This window comes from Pempheris klunzingeri, chromosome 19 (assembly GCF_042242105.1).
Source record: "Pempheris klunzingeri isolate RE-2024b chromosome 19, fPemKlu1.hap1, whole genome shotgun sequence".
Classification (NCBI taxonomy): Eukaryota; Metazoa; Chordata; class Actinopteri; order Acropomatiformes; family Pempheridae; genus Pempheris; species Pempheris klunzingeri.
The window spans coordinates 19,334,828-19,352,498 of NC_092030.1; the positions used below are offsets into that span (position 1 = coordinate 19,334,828).

A 17,671-nucleotide genomic window follows, 5' to 3' on the forward strand; every position below is an offset into this window, starting at 1 on the left:
AGTTCTTTCATACATTTCACATTCTTCACTTGTGTTTGCTTGAAGAGTCACATTAAACCAGCCCCACTGGTGAAAGAGCAAACCTGTGCCTCCATCTGCTGGTGGAAATGTCTACATCCACTTTATAGTACTTTATACAGAACTCCCCATGAAGCGACGCAAAGGGCAGATTGAGCCCAACTGTGATTCCCCAGAAAAATGTGGAAGAGACATTTATTCCTATTTTAGTGAGAGGGTTACTTATCTCTGCCAATAAAGAGACATTTTATCCATTAAATATGTTTTATTTTGTTTATGCTTTCATAGCAAAACAAGAGGCTTTAACACACATAATGGTTTTTTACACAGGAAACAGGACACAGTGGATTAACTCCCATCGGAGCCAACACGTCAAACTATTTTACTGGTTTTAAGAAAGTTTTATCAAACTGATAAAAAAGTTCTTATTTTGTTTTATGTGCTTATTGTTTTTTCTTTTTGTTCCTGTTGGTTTTAAGATCTGTGTAGAATAAAAATGTGTAGGCCACGTTTTAAAAATAGATATTTTTTCCAAAAATACACCTTTTTTGTGTCATTTTTTTGTACTTTATGACTTTGATGTTATAAATATTTAGCACTAAGGAAAAGGCATCATGAAGAGCTCCACTACGGACTAGATTGTCTAAAAATGCTGTTGATCAACATTATACTGTGTAAATCATATGGAAACTGATTATCCACACGTTGTATAATATCACTTGGATATATAAGTCACATACTGTCAATGATTCATGACAAACTGCCCAGAGAAGCAATTAAAGTTGATTATTGGGTCGTTACACAACAACCTGAAGGATTTCAACAGCCTCTGTGTGTTTGGATTGCACTGAGTCCGACTTGATACGACCTCCTTTCTCTGACACACTCGTTTTCTCACAGTACTCCGGCTGACCGCTCTGCTGGTGGCCGAACTCGAAGCTAATCCTGAGCTCTCCCATCTGACAGCGAGGGAGAACGTCGGGGATCCACTCGATCACAAACGGACTGACCTCCTTCTGATCTGCTGCGCCTAGTCCTGCACAGATACACGACACAGAGTACATACAGCTGTGCAGACTGACGTCTCGGTGCTGCTGCGGCTGAAGGAAACAGACACTCACCGACTTTGAGGAAGGTGCGGAGCTCCATCGGCCGTATAGCCTGCGGCCGATCTGTCCTGAATCCCTCCGGCAACTCTGGCTCAGGCGGAAGATCAGGACAGCGGAAACGTGAATAAGAGCCGTCGACGTTCTTAACAAAACTCTGCGAGAGCTCCAGTGGCAACTGGTAGACAGACGGTGAGGAGGAGAGAGACAGAAAGTGAGTGAGTTTGGGTGTAAGTTTATACAAGTCTGCATCTATACAGCTTATTGACACTGGTCATCACTCACTACTACTGTATTAATCCTACTTGAAATCATAATTGACATCCTCCTTAGAGACCTGATATTAGCTAATATTGGTTTTGCATTTTCACTACAAAGAACACTGAACCTTAACGGTCTTAAATTTGTTTGATGTTAAATTGTGTGTTTTTAGAAATGTGAGTTAAAAATAGATTAAATTGCTGCTGTTCCGCTTTACCGAGTGGTGTCTGCAGTCTTATTCTATTTATATACAGCATCTGGCCGTTTTTGCTTTCATTGTCCATGTTTTACAAGCATTGACACGTTTGCTGTTCAGTTAGATGTGGTAATAGATGCTCTTTGGCTGTGTTGAATATATCAACCCTCTTCGACCTCTCTCTGTCATCACTCATTTTAAATGTCAATATGGGAATTGATCTCATATCACAGCTGCTGTCATTAACCTGGATTCATTTCTCTTTATTTCGTCTGAAGATGTTGTGACTGTTAAATCAGGCTTTTATCAGCAGCAGCTTAGTAACGGCTGCTGGTCAACACTTTGTATTTATGAGCCGCTATCAAATTTCACACTCGTTCGATTGTCTGACAACATAAACATAAAAATATGTTCATGAGAGCAACATCGTCGTATAACGGATGCTGTGCACGCTGGCTGTTACTCTCAGGCTCCAATCAGCACAGGACACAACACAAAACGGGGTAAAAAAAAAAACAGTGTTCATCGTTTCTGATTAAGACTGTTTGACTGAGTGTGCATCAGAGGTGACTTTTATCTTCTCTCATTAGAGAGGTGTAAGAGAACAATGTTCAGAGAGGTTCTACTAAGAAAATGTGAAAGAGAGAGGGGTGGGGGGGGGGGTTATTTACCTCTGGTGTGTCAAAGATACGTTTGACCTGCATGAGATTGGTGATGTGCCAGGTGTACTTGGAGAAAGAGCCGAGAGGGAGTCCATCATTTCTCACAAATGCTGAAAGCCACACAAAGAGACAGAGAGACAGAGAGAGAGTCCGTATTTGTTTAGCCAATGTATTCAGATCCTTTAGAAAAATATATATCATAGTAAAAGTACTCCATTACAGGTAAAAGTCCTTCATTCAAATCTAAAAGTACAAACGGATTGTAAGCAGAATTTACTTCATGAGTCTAGTTGTGTAGAAAGATTCTCCAAATGGTCACAAGATAAATCTGAGGGGTCACGATGTGATTAATGACGGACGGACAGAAGAAAATGTGGATACTTTTTGTTGCTTTGGTGGGACTGTTAACACACCTGAAATGTCACTGCTGTCTTTGTACTATTGTTTTTTACTTTAATGATGACTCTACTTTATATGATTTCTTTTTTATGTCAAATCTTGGCTCAAAATTGTACTTAAGTGATGAAGTACCGACACATGTAGCTCTCCAGTGTGATAAGAATTGCTACAACACCATGCCGTAAATGATGTTGCTCCACCTGTCGTGAAGTTGGGCAGTCTCTTCTTCTTGGAGCCCAGTGACAGACGATGCTGCAGAGCGTTGAAGAACTCCTGGGGAATGTGGTACACCAGAGGTTGTGGTTTCCCTGACAGAAAAACATCGACACCGACAGCTGGTTTTTTTTATGTGTGTGACAAGCAACCAAATGCTGCAGAAAAGCACAGGTTAGAGTGCCTTCATATAATGAACCTTCTGCTCTGCAAGTTGTGACTGATAGTTTTATGAATGGTGAATACATCATCATGCATTACAATGCTTTATAGATCAGTACAGAGCAGTTATTAATAATTAATAACATTAAGATTGTGAGAAATCTAAAACCCAAAGCCCATTTATTACAGGAATACTTTGGGGAAAAAAGAGATACACATATATGCTAGAAGATCAGGGAGTTAGATGAGAAGATGATACCACCCTCGGACATTAGAGCAGCATCAATATCTTCCAATAAACATAATTCCCGAAACTATTTCAGTATCTCTGACCCAGACATGCATGTATATGGTGAAATGCTTTAGCTGAAACAACATGCAGCGCGCTAAACAAGCTGCAGCTTTACCGTCAAACTGGTAGTGCATTGTGTGGTGGATCCTCTCTGTGACGCTGGCCAGCCACTGGTGGAAGCCCATCGTCACTGTATGTTCATCCACAAACTGGGTACTCCCTGAGACATGCAACACACAGATTAGAAAATCCAGTAGCACAGCAGACACTCGTTCATTACGTGCTTTGTCTCTAGGTGGACCACCCACCAGCTACATATTTAGTCTTTAAGTCTGCCGTGTCACATTTAATTAAAAGGCTTGGAAATGTTTTGTCGGCCACAAATTAAATGTTAAAATATGCTCCGCGTCCACTACAGTGCGACCCTGTTCTTTTCAATAGTGGATCAGGATTAGTGCTGCAGGATTAGACAGAGGAATGATAAAGATAGAGACAGATGTCTAAGACGACGTAAGGCTCTTTAACAGACAGATTTAGGCATCAGAAAGATGAAAAGGCAGGGAGGGGAGACAGGCATGCAGGGAGGGAGGGAGGGAGGCAGCACCTGGAGCCTTCAGACCACCAGCACCAGGGGCTTTCCTCTGACCAGCTCTCCTCAGGCCGGAGGCCGACACCCCCTCTTTCCCCACCCCAGAGGGTGAGGCCGCTGAGGGGGCTCCACAGAGGCAGGAAATTAAAGAAACAAGAGTTTGGGGGAAGATAAAGATAGAAAGAGAAGGGAGGAGAATGGAAGATTCAGACAAGATTCACAATTAACGAGGGATAGATGTTTGTAACAAAGAGTTATGATGAAACCACCAGAGAGAGATTCATCCAGGCGAAGTTTCTTTGTTTTATGATGAGAGTTGACCAGCTCAGCCGGCTGCAGAGGCTTCTCATCGAGACTAACTGCACTACCTGTGGCATCTTGCTGCACACCTGAAAAGAAAAGCATGGAGACATCATCTGAAACAGGTCTTATTAAACCAAAGCACCCAATAAAGGAATACTTTCACATTTTGGCAAACAAGCTTATTTGCTTTCTTGCTGAGAGTACAGCCACTAGTCAGTTAGCTTAGCTTAGCATAAAGACTGGAGACAGGTGGAAAGTGTTAGCCTGGCTCTGTAATATTAACCCATGAACAAATGGATGATTGAGAGAATTGTACATTATTGATATTCTGTCAAACTAAACTTTACATCAGGAGTCTTTTTGTTGCTTATGTCAACAAAAGGAGTCACTGATGTTAATGTGTTAATCATTGCTTTATTAAAGTCAATTTATTTATTGCTTTGGTTGTTTTTCTTCTTCATGTCTGTTAATTCATATAAGGGACCTTAATTGTAAGGACAAGGACTCTATGATGGTGAGTTAAGTGTAAATATTGTATGTTTTGTGCAGATGTGGTCTGAGTGGGAAGGCAGTTTCTTTAGAGGGGAAACATGAGAGAAAAAAGTGTCATAATTCTCATTGAGAAGGGTTTGCACTTAAGGGGGCCGCTGGTTGTCAGACAACCAGTGGAGACTCATGAAAATCTCAGCAGGAAAGCGATTGAGCACATTTTCCATAATGTCAAACTCGCCCTTAAAAACTGGCAGAAAGGCTCAGTGACTGTACCACTGTGGGTGTAGTTGATGAAAGCAGCAAACTCAGAGGCCAGTTTCACATCACTTGCAAAGGCGCACACACAGGCGTAGAAGTGAAGGCAGGGCAACAGTGATGGAGGATGACAGTTAGTGGGTCCACCTGCTGCACCCGGTTTACTTCTTTTGCTGCCAACCTGACAGGCACAGTGGAAAACGCCAAGCTGCTGCTGCTGCTGCTGCTCTCTGCCCCTTCGCTCACTTTTTACAACCTCAGACAGCCCGCCTGCACCTACGGTGAGATGCAGCAGCCCCAGAGGATGCTGGGAATCTGTGTGGCACTTCACCACCAGTGTGTCTTTTGCGACGCGCTGCACCAGGGGCCCTGGAGACTCCGTGGCCAGCCTCCACAGCTCCTCCCTGGCTTGAATGGAGGCCTGCAGCCCCTCCAAGACAGAGCTCTTTAAGGTGAGCGGGGTCGCACGGCTCCGACACTCTATGGCTTGCTTTATGTGGATGCAGAGGCTGTCGGACGACTGTTTGGAACCAGCATCCGCTGATTCTGACCCGCCCTGATTTGACCTTTGACCCTGCCTGCAAGACGGCAAAAAGCAGCGGCCCAGGTTGATGCGGGTCAGCAGGGTGGCTCCGTCGCCCGTCGCTATGGCAGTATCGGTGGGGACGAGTTCGACAAAGCCCAGCTGGGTAGCTGTGGCTCCTCTTCCTCTGTGACACACTGAAAACACCTGCACACCTCCACCTGAGCCACCGACCAGGACTCCTCCGCCTTCACGCTCTTTCACCCCCCTCTCCTCGCTGTCTATTATCACTTTCACCACCTCCACCATACACTTCTTGCTGTTCTTGCCTGGCACCGACGCATTCCTGAGGGAGATCCCACAGGCCTTGTTCTTGCAGCTGAGCCCACGGGTGCCGTTGTAGATGCCACACTGCGGACACTTGCGAATCCCCCGCAGGGTGGCCCTCCCCAGGTTGGAGAGGAAGGCCGGAGTCGTGGATGTGGTCTTTTTGCTGTCTCTCTGTTTGGCTGCGAGGTTGGCCTGGGTGGTCGAGGTCTGTGTGGAGGTGGAAGAGACCATGCTTGAGGAGGTGGAGACTTTCACTTCAGTATCCATTTCGGGGCTCTTCATCAATAGTTTTGGTTGGAGATGAGGAGATTTAAACCTTGAGAAAGAGGGGGGAAAAGACACATAAATTGAGATTACTGGAAAAGGTGACCCATGTGACTTCATTTTATACAAAATTAAAAAAACAGTATCAAACTTTATTTAAAATCACACTGCCTTCTTAAGTTTTGCTAACAATTCCACTGCACATAATGCTTCAAAATCTATCATTTCCTGTTTAAAACACACCGCTTATCTGTTTAAAACGCACCACTTGAGTCACACACCATCTCAACTGTGTGGGTTTTTTGAAGCTAATGTTTAAATTACCTGTTATCCGCTTCTGTTTGGTCAAATTCAGCTCGACTCAGGCCTCCAAAACCGCCTCGACCGTCGCCATTCCTCCTTACATCCAGATAACCGCATTGCGCCTGTAACGACACTCCTCATTGGTCGGAGGCGATCACGTGGGTACAAAAGGGGGTTGGCGGTTTCCCCGGAAGCGCTGAATCATGGGAAGTGTAGTTTATGTAGGTTAGCGGGCGGGTGTTTGAGTTCTTAAGCGTTTTCTTTGCCTTTTGAAAAGCAAGAAAGCATGAAAACAGTATTATGAGTCAACAACCATTGTATTTTTAAGTATTAATAGGATTTTTGTATTGTAAAATATTATATTTAGGTAAGAAAAATGTGGTACTTGTACTTATAGTCTGTATAAAGGAAGACAATAAATTTCTTAAATGTGAAAAATTTCTGCTTTTCTTTGATATATATGACAGTAAAGTGAATATTAGTGGGAGAAAGCATTAAACTACTATTTCACAAGTAGACTAAAATGAGTAACGCAGTTTATAATCAGAAAATTCACTGATATGAAAAGTATCATTAGTTAGTATCATTAGCCCTATACTGTATAACTGACGTGTTTCAAGGTGACAGAGACTCCAGGGAGGTAAAAGAACGGCAAATCTTTTGACATTTCTGCCTCCACAGGACTGTAAATAAAAGTCGACCACAATAATTGAAGTTTTGTCATGCCTTCTGCCCTCCGCGCTTCACATGCCACCTGGTTTTAGAGCGAAGACACAGTCAGTGCAACCAGGGAGATGTTTTAAGCATCAGCATTTTAATGGGACAAAGCAAAAACTCAAACCATCTTACTGAAGCATCAACAGAACTTCTCTTGCCAAAACATAGGTTGAAAACATTCTTAGGCACCGCCTACTCTTGGATGATTTTTGGTTAAATTAAAAGAAACTCACTGATAATAAGGCAACACAATGGATTTTTCCAACTATATTAAAAATGATGGTGGCCACAGTGCAAAAATCTGATCCTCATGAGGTTGTTCCTTAAATCTATAAAAACAATCGTTTTTTTTTTTTAGGTTTACAACAGAATAACTTAAATTATGTATTATTTGTCAATCGAAAGGCTTTTGCATTGCATAGCAATGCTGCTTGTCCTCCAAGCCTCTGGAAGAATCACATGTTGCACTGTCTCTACTGTACACGGACCAGCACTGGACAGGGATGCTACTGTCAAACAGCCGTTTCTGAAGTCCATTAAACCAACCAGAAGCTCGCCCGCCTCTGTTTTACATGGTGTCTTTATACAGATTCAGTACAATTGAACAGACTGTTACATAAAAAGGACTTCCAAAGGAAATTACAAAAGAAAGTGGAATGCAAAAACATAACAAAAACCCTAGTATTTCAAATTTTGTGAAAAGATAGCCTTAAGTATTTGTGCAATATTTGTCTGCCTATGAGTAAGATAAGAGTGGCAGTAATCCCTGCAATTGGTTTATTTTAGATATTGAAAATCTAATTTAAAAAATAAAGTTGACAGTTGACAGCCACTTAATGCTTTATACACAAAAATAAAAAAGGTCTCACGTGTCACATGATTCGATGGTGTCACTGCAACATTTCTTTATAAGACAGTCCCGAAATGAAACACAAAAAGGCAAAAGCTCTTTGTACAACGTCAGCATTTTAAAGAAAGGAAACAACACTTGAAAATGACAGGAAAAAAAAAAAAAAAAAAAAGATGGCGTAGTCCTTTTTTGTTTCAGGGGAAGATGAACTGGACTTTGTCTTGTGTGTAAAAGCATCAGTTCATGCACACACACGCACACACACACACGCACACACACACACGCGTTTCCTATCCACAGACTGAGGGTCTCAGCCTGTTCAGTCCGTTCCGGGAGATGAAGTGAAGGAGTGCAGAAATTTACTTGTTTTGTGGCGTCCGCTTTCCCTCAACCTGGCTACTTCTACTCAGTGATTTGCTACGTTTCACAGAATGACTCTCAACAACACCCTGAGAACTTGCTTGGACTTGTTTTTCACTTCAGTAACAGGTGGACAGACCAGCAGTGAGAGCAAGAGGCTCCAAATGAGAAAAAAATAAAAATCGCACCCCTTACTCAATGCATTGCTTTACTATGGACTGTTGAGTACTTAGTTGGTGGCCTCTTCTCCCTGTATGATTGTTACATAATATAAAATTCTGCCCTTGCTCTTTGGCTCTGAGGGGCTGAAAAACAAACAAAATCTGATGTTTTACTATGGATTTAATTAGCTGAACATTTCTTCCTTTAAAACTAAAACGTGGCTGTGCTAGAAATATCTTGACACGGTCGAATAATTTACATTTGGCCAGTTATCTGCAGGCATTAGAAAATTTCTCCAAACAATGAAATGGGCCCAGGAATCCAAGGTGCATTAGCAATGGCTGTGTTAACAGTGTTGAAGTGTTCTGGAGTGGACTGTTTTCTTTACACTTGCAGATTTGGGCAGTGGGTGAGGTTATGGACTGGTGAGGTTGGCGAATCAGCCTCACTAACAGAATAACTGTGTGTGGTAACAGAGAGAGCACATCTAATGCACTCGTTTCCCCCGGTAGAGTATCATCATTGTGGCCTCAGAGGCTTAGAGAGGGCTACTGTGATCAGTGATCAGTGGGTGTGGTAGCCAGCAGTGCTCATGCCAGCCTGGTTGGTTAGCACCGTCCCGTTGACTCCCTGCCCGGGCTCCACCATGCCCCCGTTGCTCACAGCACCCACGCCTGTCCATCCGGCACCAGCATGTAAATGACTGAAACAGCAGACAGACATGCAGTCAGACAAATGGAGTCAAATTAAGCGAGGAAGCAGAGAGACCCTGTTTACACGTTGTGTGTCTCGAGAAGATGGATAAACTGGTAAATGCACCTCAAGAAGCATTAATTTAAGTATATTAAATTCCAACTGCGAGACGTTTGATGCGACAAGTGTAAAAAGGGCATGAGCCAACAATGCAAATACAGCGACTGCACAAGATTTTCAGTTATAAAACAAGGCAGACGTTCCCGCTGTTTGTAATGTAAGTGAGTGAAGCATGTAAACAGGGATACTATGGTGAACATAACTGAAGCATGTTGAAAAGAAGATCTACAAGAAACAGAAAAATATTTCTTCATTGTCGCTCTCTTGATCTTGGGACAGCTGTGGTACTCACTTGTAGCCCTGCTGATCCCAGGTCTGTCCGTAGACTCCATAGCTCGGCACCTGCCATCCATTGGGCACATACTGACCAATCTGCTGCGTGTTGCTGTACCACTGGCCCCACTGACTGTAGGGCTGCGCTGCGAAGCTCACCGCGTTTTGCTGACATACAGAAGAATATTTTAGGACGCCGAGTATCACATTGCAGCAGTAGCTTTAAGATCTCAAGGTAGAATGAAGAAGCACTGTAGCAGTCAACCAGCAGGGATTTCATCCAACGTTAACAGACAAACTGTGAGTTGTGTTGGGGATGATCGTGGAGCTTACCTGTGGCATCTGTACCTGCTGGATTGGGCTAACCATGTCTGTTGTTTCTTTGCCCCAGTAACACTTAACTACATAGCCCTCTATGGACGTGCCATTGACAGAAACAATGGCATGAGCTGCTGCTTCATGGGAGTTGAACCTGCACACAGGAAAGAGTTGTTTAATATCAGACTGCATCACCCACCCTTGTCCTGCATATAAGTGCGGTTCATATGTGACAGGTGAACCTTGAATAAATCAATCAGAAAGTCAGCTTACCTCACAAATGAGTAGCCTTTGTCTGGGAAAACACGGATTTCCATGATTTGGCCGAAAGGCGAGAAGGTCTGCCTCATAATTTGCTCTATAAACAAAATAACATAAAATGATTATGTTCCATGTGCAAGTAGTTCTTTTAAACCTGCAGCTTAATGTTATGGACAAACTGGGACTCACCTGTGAGACCTGTTGTGACTCCCCCGCAGTAGACAGTGCAGTTGCTGGGGCTGGACTGGTTGACCACCTCATCAAAAGACAGCTGCTTGGTATTGGTTGCTTTAAAAAAAAAAAAAAAAAAAAAAAAAGTTAGAAGCATTTATTTCATTTGTTGTCATTCTGAAAATATTTCTCTTATAATACAACTGTTTGCTTATACTGCACTGAAGTAACAAAAAAGGAAAATAAAGTTGTCTAATTGTATGGAATAAGTATGTAGCATGATTTGGGACACAGCACATGAGTCTACGCGATGCTAGCAGGTCTGTGCTTAAGCCTTCTGCTAAAGGCAAACATCCTACATTCTTAAGAAAAAGCCATGTTAACGTGCTGATGTTTAGCAGGTATAATGTTGAGCATGTTCACCATCTTAATTTAGCTTAATTTAACATGCTAAATTGGAAGATTAGCACTAAACACAAAGTAAAGCTGAGGATTAGGGGAAAGTCATTTGTTTTGCAGGCGTCTAATTATAAATACCTGCAAAACCATGTGATAGCACCCTAAGGGAGCGATGATACAGTCCAGTTAATCACATATCTCATTACTGTGGGCTTACTTTCATTCGTAGTTTTAGGAGCAGGCTTCCTTGTGGCCCAGTTGGTCCTGATCTGCCTCCCTCCCAGCCACTGTCCTCCCATCTGCTGTATGGCGTTCTCTGCATCCTGATCATACAGAGGAAACGTGCAAACTCCTGAGTTACCGACACCAAAAACACAACACTAACTGTACACGTTGATGTCAAAATGAAGTCAACAATCAGAACCTACTAATGTTTTCTCAGTCCTCTAACACATGGGCACTATTGGCACACTTACCCATTTGTTGAAGAAGGAGACAAAGCCATAGCCTTTAGATTTACCTGTGGCCATGTCTTTCACCACTCGACAATCCCTGTGGACAGATGTGACACACACTTAGTAACGTCTGCGAAAAACTACACTATCCAGCTGTGACCCGTTCTTAAGCTTTTACGTCTTCAGTAGAAATCAGTGGGCTTGGAGCTCAGAGTCACAGACGAGCTGGTGAAGTTGGAAAATATTATGAAATTAAGAATCACACTGGTTAATGATCATGAGAATACACTTACGATATTTTCCCAAATGGAGCAAAAGCTGCTTTTATGTCATCTGTGGTAATTTCAGGACTTAGATCTCCAACAAAGACATGGAAGTGACCTAAAAAAGCAAAAGAAAAACAGTCATATTGTGGTTTTTACTTTGTTAACTTGCTGTTTGTATGAACTACAGATAATCTGCAAGAAGGATTTGTACTATTTATTATTCAATTATATTAATTCCTATCTGACGGTGTACGTATGACTTAAAAACAAATTGTTGCCATTTTTATGCCTTCTATTTTAATGTTTAATGCAGTTTTTCATCCATTAGAACTGTTCTTGTTGTAGTAATAACCAGGTTAAATTAGCCCAAATTGTAATAGAAGTTTCAGAATATCTACCAAAGAAAATGCTAATTCATGCCTACATTAGGAGTTGGTTCATTGAGATAAGCAGTAGGTGGCGCTAATGCTGTGGTTAGGTACCACGGCAAGGAAGAGAAGGCAACAATACGAGTCAGACCTCAGATGGTGGAAAACAAGATAGAACTGACATGACAGTTTGTTTTGTCTCTTCAGTGGAGGTTTCAGGCCCATGATCCATGTATGATTTATTTGCTGAAACTGTTTCCATTGTCTCAGCTCAGACGTTTCGTCTTTTATGCCCACACATTTTCAGCTTTTCCACTCAGGTTTTTTATGCTCACATTAAGAACTACACATAAAAACAGGTGGATGGAAACCCACCTAGTAAGGGAAGGCAATTTTGTCCCCCTGAATCCTGGATAAGCCCCTTAATACTGAGTCTTGTATGAGGAGAAGATGGCAATAAATTCTACCTTGAACTCCATCTAACCTTGACAAAGAAACTATTGTAGAGAAGAAACCACGTAAGCTCGACACCGAGATTAACTACTTACTGCTTGTGTCTTTCTTTTGGCTGGTTGGCGTCGTGGCCCAGTTGACCTTGACCTCCTGCAAGAGAGACAGTTGTAGAGAACGAGGAAGAGGAAAAAGGTGAGAAGTGAAGTATGCTTGTAGAGGAGAGGAAGGTGCTTTTTCTTTGATTAGAGGTCTTGTCACACACCAGTTTTACTTATTTTGTGATTGAGAACTTTTTTTTTTTTAATAAGGTGGTCTCTGTATGTCACACTTGGGTTCTTAAACCACCACTACAAATTGTTCCATTGTTATTATCTAATTTTACATACCTTGGCATTAATTAATTAAACAGTAAAATACAGTGGAGAATATAAAGGGATATCAAGATTTCACCTTCATAATCAGGAACATTTCAGTCTCAGTCTAGTAAAAATTTGGAGCAAAACTGTAGGAAGTAAGGTCCAAATAACAAGGGACTTACAAACAAGTGATTTTTACGAACTTGTTATACTCCTCAAATGGTCCTTCAATACCTGTTGAGGATAAAATATTTTCAACTGAATGTATTTCTGTTGAAGTTGCTCTTATGTGGATTCTATGTGGAAATAACTTTGCAAAAGAACACATAACAGTAAAGATGTAGGGGCACAGAAGAGCATCAATTAAAAGTAGATCAAAGAATGTTACACGTAGCATGATTACACAGCAGGGCCATGTTAAATCAATTCATACACAGATGGAAAACTCACTTAAGGAAAATCTTAATTAAAGCAGAGACAGCATGGTGCATGAAGTGACAATACAAAAAAAAAAAAACCCAACAGCACTTTGTTTACGCCTGTGTAAATACGCAAAGCAACTTATGAGTTTATTAGGTATGCCTGTAATGTCATCTAACACACGATCCAGCTTGTAATGTTCAGTATTTGGTGGAACAGGGTGCACTGTGGTTATGACAACTATGTGTGTTAGTGTGATGACAACCTACCATAACAACACACAAGTAAATTGGGTTTTAAAAATGCTTTCAGAAGCTCACTGGTAAAAAAAAAAACTATGTCAAAATATGAAAAGAAAAAGACAAGGCACAAATTCCAGCTTCTCCAATGTAGATATTTGCTGAATTAATAGTTTTCTATCATATTAAGCTGTAAATATTTATTAGGGAAGTGCATTACAAGCAAAAATACTATTTGAAGATTATTCGAATAGTTACAGACGGGCGTACTACAGGGTGCCAGTAAGAACAAAAGAAAATATACTTTTTAATACAAGACAATAGTCATGTGAACTATTCGTTATAATTTAACGAATATTAGAAAAATCATGGCCGACTGCAAAAATGTATTGTTTTGAACTGTTTTTCTGACAAAACAAGACAACTGAATATGTCAACTTGGGCTTTTTCCACTAATTGACATTATAATAATTAACAAATTCATCTATAATAAAGACAAATCAGTTGTGGCCCATTGAACAATGGCATCAGTTAATTTTTTTAATTTACAAAAAAAGGCCCTGGAATGCAAAAACAGACTTAAAAACAGAAAACTTCAGTTCTGTGTGTACACAACCTTCAATTATCTTGTTGCACAATTCTAATTCTAATTACTAAGATAAATATCACTTGAAATATTCATATCTTAAGTGCCTGTGCAAAACATAAGCATGTGTCTTTGTAAATATAATAATGATATTTAACATCTAATAAACTACACGTCTGTAAAAAGTCCTACACAACATTTGTCTTTGCTTTTCTTTTGCCTTTATGGAAGAATATATGAACAATTTTAAACAATCTTTTAGCCTCCTAAGCTGTGAGGAACAACCTATGCTACACTTTGACCATCTAATATTTGTAATCTATCGAGGCTTTATTGTTTTGAATAAATAGTAATCACTTGACAGATCTACTGACAAGAAACCAGGAAACAATTACAAACAAAAGTAATTAAACTACAGTGATCAGTGTCTGGTGTTCCCACCCTGCTCATTTGAGATTGTGCACGAAAGAATAAAGTGCACATGGGGAATAAAACAATTCAAGTGAAGTGGAGCAGGAAGATAAGGTTTAACAAGATGCAAGGTTTTCCCGCCGCTGCATTTCAAGCCCGCCCACCCAGTCTTGCCGTAGTAGACTCACCCAGGAGATATGATAGCTTACCTTACCCAGAATTTTCCGACCATTCATGGCTGCGATTGTGGCAGTGGCATGTCTATGCTCATAGAACTCCACAAAGCAGTAGGGATCATGACCTGCTGTCTGGAGTGGACAGGAGACACAATTATTTAAGTCCAACTGAAATCACATGTAACCATCCTGTTTTTTAATAGTCAAAAATAATATCAATATGTTGTTAATAGTTTTTATTTATTAAAACAAAAGGGAAAAAAAAGGTAATTGCAGAAATATGAGAATTACTCCTCATTTCAGCCGGCTGGAGTGCTATATCTATGTCCGACTGCCAGCCGCTGGCAGGCTGATCCCAAGCAGGGGAACAAAAGACAAAGTAAACACATTTGCGCCGTAGCCTACAAGCCATGAGCAAACAGTTGTTGTTAGTGATATTGAAGACATCTTCATCTAACCGGGTTGATGAGACATTTACCTCAATATGCTGTGTAATGTGTGCAATGTGTAGCTGTGCAGCTAACAAGCTAACTAACCTGCAAAATGACATTAGCATTGCACTTCTTCCTCGTGAATGTTTGTTTGGTCACTGGTTCAACAAGCTAAGTTGCAGGACAGAATGTACATTCATGTTTTTAAGTTTAAGAAAATTTAGCAGGAAAACTAATGTGGATTGTTGTTCTGTATGATAGATCACAAACATTAATGTTTTATGCTAGATTTGATTGATTATATCCAAATAGGAAATTGTGAAACAACAAAAAAAACAGGTTTTTCTCTTTTGGTTCCTTGAGTTTTTCCAGAGAAGAACATGTACGCTGAGTACATGTTCTTCACTGTGGCTATTATGCAAGTATTAATAAATATGAAGACACCATCATCTAGCATTAAAACTGGAGGCAGCAATACTACCCCCCTGGAAAAATAGGGTGTTAGTTGTGGATAGATTATTTTGAAAATCAGAGTTGGTGAGCAAGTGATAAATCAGATCACGATCAAGAAATTTGTCTCTGAATTCTCTCCTACCAAAGTTGTTTCCCCAGGCAAAAGGGAAACACTAACATGGAGTGATAAACATGACACACAAACTCACATCTACTATCATTTTACAGCTCTTGCAGGGTCCAATCTGGCCAAATAACTCCAAGATGAGGGCCTCTGTCACGTCCCGGGACAGATTCCCCACATACCTGTGTATAAATAAAACAAACAAAGAACACACACAATGGTCAGAAGACACAGAAAGTTCAAATTAAGGTTTTGTTTTTGTGGTAATTTGACATTTCCTCCATCCTCCGTGTATGAAAATCCAGCCTCTGAGATAAACATCATTCAAAGTCTGGGACTTGTTAACTTTCCATTAGCAGCTGTGGGAAAGATTTTGCCTTTGCAGTCCATCTATCTGGATCATTAGGTCAAGTTGTGGCTGCTTCCCCTGACTTTTGTTTGGAAAGGTAAGAGCAGAATAGCTCGCCTCATTATTCTTAATTGTGTTGTGTGTTTGAATCCATTTCCCTAAGTTTGCCTCTAGACAACAAATAGCTTTCCCTGCCTGATTGCAATGCTGTTAGCTCGCTTTCCTTTCATGCTGTGTTTTTGGGGTTACATATTCAAACTATAAAAGCATTTTAAAGTGCATATTTACACAACTTTTGTGACAATTAAGCCAGCTCAAACAAAGAGTGCAGCTGGGGACAAACAACGTTACTGAAATCACAGCTATTGACCTTGTCCTTACATCACTGCTGGCTTTAAATAGAATTAAGTTAATCTTACCCTGGTATCAAAAAGAACCCGTTTTGACATCAACATCAGCCCATGTTAACACTTGGCAAGGTTACTGGTACCAAAACTATCCTCATATATTCCTGGGCCTGTGCAATACTTCTATTCTACTGCCCAAGTAACGATTTGGATGTGCTGGCATACATAACTCCATAGAAAAAGCTGGCAGTTCAATGTCCTCCTGCACATCGTCAGACTTATTTGAAATGTACACTAGACTTAAATATATTTGACTAATCTCTGCAAGACGCTATTTCATTCGGCAAACACCAACCACACTAAACAGTATTCATTTTAATAATAAATCAACTTTTACACCGGGGTTTTCCTTCACTAGCGGTGCGAACCGATGCGTTAGTTTGCGATTTTTCAGGAATTAGCTAGATGGCGTTAACGAAAAAGCCGAATATCCCAGGCGTTAGATTAGTAAAAACCTGCTAAAAACCAAAAACAACTGCTGGGTTTATATTGGGGTAGGGCGTCCAACCTCTCCAGGCCACAGAAATGAACATTTTTGAGTACGCTCCGGATAATACGCCGCCGCAGCATGTTAGCTACATGACGAATGCAAGCGGTTAGCTAGCGGTAACGCAGACAGACACTTACAGGGTTTTGGGCTGGTCATCGTCCATTCTGTTTCACTTGCTGGCCGAGAACAAGTCGCAACCCTGAGAGCAAATCCACGACTGTCGCGGGCAGCTGCCTGTGGCACCGTCAAGTTATTTTATTGCGCAGTATGAACTGATTTAGCAGCGCAGTTAGCTCCAGAGTGAACAATGGGTAGCCGACAAAGATGGCGGAGCGACCGGGGCCGATACGAAAGACGCATGCGCAGTAGGTTAGCTAAAGGCAGCTTGAAGGCAGGTTACAAAATACTGTCAACAGAAAATTACAATAAATGTTGTTTCATATATTCAAACTCAAATTTACCATTAGAAAGCCTGAATTTCTGTTGTCTTTAAAGACAGATACGTGTGCTGATTTTCATGTCTTGATTTAATTATCTACTGTTGCATTAATTATTTATTCATTGTACTTGTTTATTTCAGCACTCTCTATATTTCCTTTGCACCTTATTGTTTAATTCACCCTGGCAGTTTGCTCTCAGGATGGTAGCATGCATCATTTTATTTAGATTAAGAATTTTAATGAAGACAAAAACATATTTCTTGGAATAGTATTTTTTTTTTTTACCCCAAAATGTATTAAATCAAGATTTAAAACCTGCAAGAGTATGTATTTTCATAGCTGCTTATACAACTGTTACTCATATCCGTGCTGCAAGTAAAACTATCCCATGTGCAGTAGAGAAAGTACTCAGATGTTTTACATAAGTAAAATTAACTACATTGTTGAAATAGCTACAAGTAACAGTCGTTTGCTGAAGTGTGAAAGTGTGTAAGCATTTCAGTGGTCATGCAGAAAGGCCCATTTCATAATAATACAGGATTATAATCATTGATA

The 17,671-nt window shown here is 40.8% G+C and overlaps 2 protein-coding genes across 4 annotated transcripts; both read right to left on the bottom strand.

Moving 5' to 3' along the window:
• Nucleotides 1-320: 320 nt before the first annotated feature.
• On the bottom strand, nucleotides 321-6,438 carry c19h2orf42 (chromosome 19 C2orf42 homolog). Of its 3 annotated transcripts, none has more exons than XM_070850692.1 (9): nucleotides 6,390-6,438; nucleotides 4,967-6,117; nucleotides 4,168-4,287; nucleotides 3,914-4,015; nucleotides 3,425-3,529; nucleotides 2,843-2,950; nucleotides 2,253-2,353; nucleotides 1,140-1,302; nucleotides 321-1,054 (listed from the first exon to the last, which is right to left on the bottom strand). In XM_070850692.1, exons 2-9 carry the CDS (start codon nucleotides 6,081-6,083, stop codon nucleotides 816-818), a joined length of 2,055 nt encoding a protein of 684 aa, XP_070706793.1. In that variant the 5' UTR covers nucleotides 6,084-6,117; nucleotides 6,390-6,438; the 3' UTR covers nucleotides 321-815. The 3 variants fall into 3 exon arrangements, with proteins under 3 accessions (XP_070706793.1, XP_070706792.1, XP_070706795.1); XM_070850691.1 differs by having other exon boundaries at nucleotides 3,914-4,024; XM_070850694.1 differs by lacking the exon at nucleotides 3,914-4,015.
• Nucleotides 6,439-7,161: 723 nt separating this feature from the next.
• LOC139218682 (cytotoxic granule associated RNA binding protein TIA1-like) lies at nucleotides 7,162-17,007 on the bottom strand. The gene is made up of 12 exons (XM_070850341.1): nucleotides 16,814-17,007; nucleotides 15,516-15,612; nucleotides 14,456-14,554; nucleotides 12,330-12,384; nucleotides 11,441-11,528; nucleotides 11,169-11,244; nucleotides 10,910-11,015; nucleotides 10,312-10,410; nucleotides 10,135-10,219; nucleotides 9,877-10,015; nucleotides 9,563-9,711; nucleotides 7,162-9,160 (listed from the first exon to the last, which is right to left on the bottom strand). Exons 1-12 carry the CDS (start codon nucleotides 16,837-16,839, stop codon nucleotides 9,022-9,024), a joined length of 1,158 nt encoding a protein of 385 aa, XP_070706442.1. The 5' UTR covers nucleotides 16,840-17,007; the 3' UTR covers nucleotides 7,162-9,021.
• Nucleotides 17,008-17,671: the final 664 nt, after the last annotated feature.